Source organism: Montipora foliosa, chromosome 9 (assembly GCF_036669935.1).
Source record: "Montipora foliosa isolate CH-2021 chromosome 9, ASM3666993v2, whole genome shotgun sequence".
NCBI classification, from domain to species: Eukaryota; Metazoa; Cnidaria; class Anthozoa; order Scleractinia; family Acroporidae; genus Montipora; species Montipora foliosa.
In genome coordinates this window covers 27,290,054-27,297,553 of record NC_090877.1, presented here as the reverse complement: position 1 = coordinate 27,297,553, position 7,500 = coordinate 27,290,054, and the positions used below count along the sequence as shown (strand labels likewise).

The 7,500-nt window shown below is 38.3% G+C and overlaps 1 protein-coding gene across 4 annotated transcripts in view; it reads right to left on the bottom strand.

Annotated features, from left to right (window-relative positions):
* LOC137970681 (uncharacterized) overlaps window positions 1-7,500 on the bottom strand; it is a 53,124-nt gene that overhangs the window by 43,971 nt on the left and 1,653 nt on the right. For all 4 annotated transcript variants that reach the window (XM_068817212.1, XM_068817210.1, XM_068817211.1 and 1 more), the window contains one exon: window positions 2,281-2,566. In XM_068817212.1, the coding sequence (XP_068673313.1) occupies window positions 2,281-2,566 (286 nt within the window). The remainder of the gene's footprint in view (window positions 1-2,280; window positions 2,567-7,500) is intronic.

Below are 7,500 nucleotides of genomic sequence, written 5' to 3'. Positions count from 1 at the left end.
TCCGTATAAATGGTACAAAATCTACGTTCACGGCTTTCTCAAGCCGCGGCTTATCTTGGCCTTGGAGTTTATACTCGTATAAATAGTTCCTTTCGCGTATTATGTACGCCGCGGCCAGAGTAAGTCGCGGCTTATTTTCTCTCGTATAAACGGCCCTATTATTCCCAGGAAAAGAGAGATGTAATGTCTTATAAACTCTTGTTCTTAGGCCATCGTAGCTTCATTAGGAAAATAACACAAACAGCGGTGATAAACATTGTATTCCACCGCATTTTTATAAAACTTGACGTTTCGTATGCTAGTCAACACACATTTTCAAAAGTGACCGTTACCGTGAGAAGTTATTGCTGTTTTAGCTATTACTTTTCATTATGTCACGTACTGCTGCAGATCATTTTTCTCAGTCTACGTTACAGACCCCTATTGTTTACGATATATATATAGTTTTTAAAAATTGTAACGGTCACTTTTGAAAATGTGTGTTGACTAGCATACGAAACGTCAAGTTTTATAAAAATGCGTTGGAATACAATGTTTATCACCGCTGTTTGTGTTATTTTCCTAATGTAATGTCTTGTATTGCGTACACGGGCATGCGCAGGAGAAGGAACCTTGGGAGTGCAAAGAGAAAAGAGTACTGTGTTGATAAATAAAGCAAGTCTTTATAATGTTGAGAGGAAATTGTTGAATTCAAAATAAAGTAGTTGAAATTGACAGGTAAAGAGTGTTGATGTTGACAAATATTGTTGCGTTAGGAATCAAGTTGTTGGTTTTGTTGAATCTTTCTACAATTTGGCGACCATACCAGTCCAAAATGGCGTCCAAATCTTGAAATCGCATGGCATCAAGATCGAACCCGTAAACATATTCGGGACATTCGTAAACGACCCGAAATAGCATGTGCGTTCGACAGTCGCTTTGAAAGCAAAGGAGAAGGGTAAGGAAAGAAACAATATTATAGGACAGAGGTTTGAGGATACGAGCGTGTACTTCTTGAGATGGTTTCAATAGGCGCAGAGTACAATGACTCATGTGACAGGATTGAAATACTTTGCCCTAGGCTAGACTCCGAATCATAAATAAGTGCTACCTGTTTGATTTAAGGAGGTTAAGTTGTGATCAAAATAACTACGCGTCGTATCTCAGAAAACGATACAAAGTAAATAGTCCCCTGAGAGGACGGGTGGTTACAAGTAGAATACTAAACCCAGAGAGGCTGAAGAAAATAAAAGGGAATCGAGTAACGTTGGCATCGAAGCTGACATGTTGATCATTTTGAGTTCACCTCAACTTCTTGTTCAGAGTTTTGTGTGAATAAAGTACAAAAAGTGAATCACCAAATTGAGCTCGAAAGTGGTCATTACTAACTAACAGCTTGATTCAGTGCTCGTCCTTCCATTTAAATCCTTTGAGATGCTTTCACGACAAAAGTTCCCTGGTGTTATTTCCTGTTAGGAGGGGTTGGTATCTGGGTGGGAGACCATCGAGATATAACACATGAAATTGTCTTTCGTAGACGCCTTATGGATCGTAATACCTATTTTTTCAATCGCAGTATTCATATTTAATGGAATCCTGACCATTCATCACTTTAGGAGACATAATCTCAGAGAAATCATTGATTATGAAGGGCGTTCGTTGGGAGAACTTTGGAGGCTGGAATCACTAGACGGGCCGAGATACCATGAACACGATGCCTTAATGTAAAGAACGTATATCGGAAAGTATTAATATGTGAGGCTTGCGGAATGTGGCTAAAAATGAAAAGTTTGGAGTAAAGAGGTGACGACGTCACAAAATCTAAATTTATAAAAGTCTGGAATTTGAAAAGAAGAATTTCTTGACCGCCATTTACGAATACTGTCTATGACGTATCAAAACCGAAATGGCCATGCACATATGACGTAATTCTAGATGGCGCTATAAAAGACCCTACGCAAAGAATACCCAAGATTAGAAATTGCGTTCTCCTAATGTCAACTCAAAAAATAAAATAACTACTCATAATTAAAATAATAAATTGCAAATTGGCATACAAAATCTTACGCATGTGTAGTAAAATTACGACCATATACTATTACAGCCAGGGGAAAATAGAATTGATGGCCAAAAGCTTTATATGGATAACCGAACCTGCCGCAATATACAACTTAAACATTTTGGACGACTATAAATGCTCTCTGAAATATTGAACTGTCCAATTTTAATATAAATAACGAATTGTGACCAAAATTACTGAGACCAAAAATGAGAGTAACAGTGATACATTCGTATACCTACCTGGAATATCATCCAATAAACTTTTCATGGCTTGAGGAATAAATACACTTTCATGATCCTCCAGTAAAATATTTTCAATTTCCAGAAGCCCAGATGTATGAGGATCAATTCCTGATTCTTTTTTATCAGCCAAAGACATAAGCTGTGATTGTCTGTGCAGTTCCTGTAGTCTGTGTTGCAGGGGAGGATAAGTGGAACTGTCAATGATATCGCCTCCAAACTGTGTGTTCCCCTCACCACCAGCAAATTTGAATTGGTCTATGTTGAGCATGAACTCTAAACAACCCTAAAAATGGTTAAAAAAAAAAAAGAATTAATACTATAAATAATAATTATAATTAATTGATAATTAACAATAACAAAAATAGAACTGCAACCAATTGACGACAAAGTGTATAGTAACATTCAGGGACGTGTGACATGAAGGAGAAAAAGACAATAGAATATATGCTCAAACCATTATTGCAGTCAAGGTAATGACACGATTTTAAGTGCAATTTGGCAAAAGCAAGCACAGGTACATTTTTTCAAAGAACAACAAAATGGCATGCGCTTAAGGGCCCGTGCAATTTTGCCAGTCTTTAGCTAGCTGCTAAAAAGAAAGCTTTTGACTGCCCTGACGAGCTGAAATGAACTACATGATTACTGGTAGATTAGAGATTACATATATAGATACCGCTCAATATATGATTGTTAGGAAACTTAAAACGAAATCCATTACATGTCATTGTGTGTTACCGATAAAATGTTGCGTTTCCTTGGATTGGATTCTATACACGAGAAAGACATACATTTTTTTTTCTAGGTTGTGAATATTTTCTTGTCCTTGCAGGCACAATCACACTGTTACTCGTAGTCAAGACAAATGCCATCAAATGTCATCAATGCCACACTTTGACCGTTCGTTCAGCAAACCACTAAAAAGAACTTTGCCAATCGCTTTGATAACACGCTCTATGTCAGGGAGCAATTTCAAGTGCTATTGTAATATCATTTTGTAACCAAATTAATAAGAATTAATACATATTGAAGTAAATTTAGTATACTTGAGCTTGATATGCGACTTGATTAAGTTTGCATGCACTTTTTAGTTTTCAACGTTTTCCACTAAAAGTTGAACTGACTGAAATAAACCAAAACAATGAATTTATTTCAAGAATGTACAATTTACAAAGAAAAACACATTGCATGAATTAAAGGAAAAAGCTTACCGCTGTAAGGTATATTTTTATCACTTTTACTGGGAAACATGATAGAATGTCATGTACGGTAACGAAATCCAATCTCATCAAAGCGTCGGCCAAAACATCAGCTGACAGTAAGTTGACCAGTAGTTGGCCAACGGTCGACTGATCGTTGGCCAACGGTTGATAGACTGTCGGCTGACATGGTGTCCGATGACTAATGTCAACGTACACATATCGCGTTGGTTAAATGTTGGCTAAGTGTCGATTGTGTATCGGTGATATGTTGAGAGAGTGAGTGAGTGAGTGGGTGACTGAGTGAGTGAGTGAATGCGTGAATAAGTAAATGAGTGCAGAAGCTACAGGCGCAATCTCTTTCCTGTTGAAATACCACTGATGATCGTCTGCGTTCATGAATAGGTTGTTAGTTTGAGCATGTAGTGCCGATAAATTAATTTGGTACAGATTTCAGAGTAATGATCCAAAGTATGAACCCTGAGGGCAGCCTGTTAAATGTCTTTCCATCCATCAAAGAATCTGCTTATTTAACGCGATTTGTCCTGTCAATAAAATTGGAGCGCATAAGTTCCAGGGATGTGTTTTGGAAGTCATAGCTTTCACGCTTCTTTATCATAAGAGAATGATGCATGGAGTCTAACGCTATGCTCATATCTGTTGACAAGACTATCACGCATTCTTTATTATCAGGGGCTTTCCACCAGTCCACTGTAACTCGAATGAGATTTGTCTCCTGTAGGCTGACATCTTGTTGTAAAGTTGAGTCTATTCTTTCAGTAATTTGTCTGCTCAGCAATGATTCAAAAACACTTGCCAGGGAATTTGAGACAGTGATGATCGATAATTAGAGCAGATGGCCGAAATCAAGTCTTATGGACACATTTTCAGGTCCAACGGCAATCCGACCACATCCCATGAAAGTCCAAGCAATCCACAAAGCAAGCCCTCCGCAGAACCCCAGTGAAGTCAAGTCTCTGTTCGGCGTGCCCACGTTTCATTCACGTCTCACGTTTCAATCCGAATTATGCCACAATCACAAGTACCACTTAGTGCTCATGAGACATTAGACACATCCTGGAAATGAAGACAAAAGGAACAGAGAGCGTTAGAGGCGTTGAAAGACGTTTTGATTGGAGATGAAAGGGACGCAGAAAATCCTACTGATTTTGTGACATCGCAGTTCAAAAGCATTCGAACAGAACATCGATCCCGTGGAAGATCAAGTCAATTTTGTCGGTGACCCTGCCATTCCAAACGCAATGACACTGGCAGAAAGCACGGAACCAAAGAAGACATGGAGCTGCAAGTCATAATCAAAGCAGTTGAAACCGACAAGTGGAGCTGCCCTGAAGTCCAGCGGTTCAAACAGTTTTAGGATGAAATATCTGAGTTTAATGGATTGGCGTCGAGAGGAAACAGAATTGTTATTCCAGCTAAATTAAGAGATACATGTAAGGCAGTTGATCTGGCACATCAAGGTCACGAAGGGATGATGAAGACTAAACAACTGATCTGAGGAAGAGTGTAGTTCCCAGGAATTGATAGAATGGCAGGAGAGCAAATAAAGAGTTGAGAATTGTCTCTGAATTGTCAAGCTGCTACAGCAAAGTCACCACAACCAGGACCGCTGAGAATGATTCCAGCAAATGATTCCACTTCCTGCAGCACTATGAATAGAACTTGCAGTTGACTTTGCAGGACCATTCCATCGGGTGATTACATAATGTTGGTAACAGACAAATTCAGTTGTTTTCTAGACTTGCCACAAGTCGACCTTACAAGAATCCCAGGAGAAATGTTTTGGCGAGGGCAGCGTGCGTTTTTTGACGCGACCTTGCGAGAATCCCAGGAGAAAATGTTTCGGCGAACGAAGCATGATTTTTCGACTTTTCGAAAGTCTAGTTGTTTTCCTTAAGTTGAAATACTCACCTCACTTTCAGCCAAACCTACATGTATGATCCCTAAAAGAAAAAAGTGCCATATTTGTACGACAAGGCATACCAGATGTTCTCATGAGTAACAATGGTCCTCTCTTAATAGATTTGACTTTGCTGACTACCTAGGATTCAAGCATAGAAAGATCACCCCATATTGGCCCAAAGCCAATGGTGAAGCGGAAGGTTTAACTTGTACAGACCCGTCAGAAGAGCATTAGGATTGCCCACTTAGAGGAACAAGAGCTATAATATTGTAATAAAAGTTTTTACCTCAGCACCGTGCAACACCCCATTCACCACCACCAACCTGTCAACCTGTGAAACACTGAACAACACAAAGCTCAAGATTGCAATACCCGAACCACCACTCAATCCAGACAACAGAAATTTGTGTCTCAAGTTCCATCAGCATCCTTAGCTGAAAGAGATCTGCATTACAGGAGCAAAAGATAAAGAGATTATATTACACAATTATTTCGACAAGAAGAGAAGTGCTCAATCCCGGGAACATTGTTATAATTATGAGACAAACAAAACAATTAAACAGAGCATCCCGTACATCCTAAAACCTCCGTCGTGAAGAAGAAAGGTTCAATGGTCACAATACGTAATGGATTAGAGACTGTTACAAGAAATTCATCACAGTTTGTAGTCATTCCTAACCATCTTATGATGGTCAAAATCAATCTAGTCGGAAAGATGATTCTGACACACCTGTTGTACAGCCAAACCTGACAGAGTTCAAAGCGAAAATTCCTTAAAGGGAACAAAAAAAGAAACATCAAAGTTCTTGTCAGATTCCCTGCATTCATGCAAACAGTCTATATGAAATAGCTTAGGGTGAACAAGTTCAAAAGAACATTGATATTTAAATGAACTCTTTTGTTAAAGACTTCTCTTTTGCAGCAGGCTTCTCAGCTGAACTTTTCTTGTTTTCTTTTCTATTTCGATTTTACATCTTCATCCCAAGAAGAGAAGGGATGTTATGACATTAGTCATATTATCTGTATATAGTAAGATCACGTGAGCAAGTAGCATTGTGAGACATCCCAAAAATCAGCTGCAGAAGTGAAAAGTACCATTGCATAGTAAAATGCAAGTGGGCATATCATACGTATTTTCCAACTCAAATCTTACTTGAAAGCATTAGAAAAGGAGGGTAAGAGCAAGATACTTGACTACTATACAGATTTAGCCAAGCCTAAAAGTGGAGCTCACGGGTTATTTATTCTTACTGGCTGTAGGAAAAGTAAAGGTTTTGGAATTCACCAGTTAGGCAATGACCTTTTCTTGAATCGCAAGAGTTTCAATGGTGAATGGAAAAGGAAAAAAGCCATTTCAGAGTCAACTGTCAATAGCCAGCGAATAGGAATTACACTAAAATTAAAAACGTGATGTGACAGATCGTTAGGAAACTTTGCCAGTTCCTTATTCCATTTTATCTCTGAGAACGAGATCATTCACATTTTGATGCATTTCACTGAAACATGCCAGCTTGGCTTGGAACAAGAATCTGCAAAATACGGCAACCAAGGAAGGACAAACTTTACTTATTCACTCGCATTTTAGAGCAAAACGAACAAACAATTAAACTGTTTCTTCATATCCAAAAAGATGATTGCTATTTAATTCCAGTTGAGAATAAAAATTCATTCCTGAACAAAGGACAGGTGTCAATTGACTATAATATGCATGACCAATATCAAAGATATCAAAGATGTACATGTATGCTGTAAACTAGCAGGTCTAGAGTAGATGGCTGCCATTTTGGGCAAAATCACTCTAAACTTGAGCCTGCGATATGATCATGTGATACTAGTCACATTGGCATACAGACGCACAGATGTATGGATGGACGGTCAATGATGTTATAGCTAAAACCAAATCCTTCCAAAGGCTTTTGCATACAGTTCTTCATTTATTGTACAATTGTATCGAATGCATGTACATGTACACACTACACTGTACAGTATAACTTAAAATGGAGTTTTTTCTTTTTTCTAGCATCAATCCAGATTTTAGATATGAATGAATTCATTTTATCAATGGAAAATGTACCTGTCAGTGCATTAACATAGAAA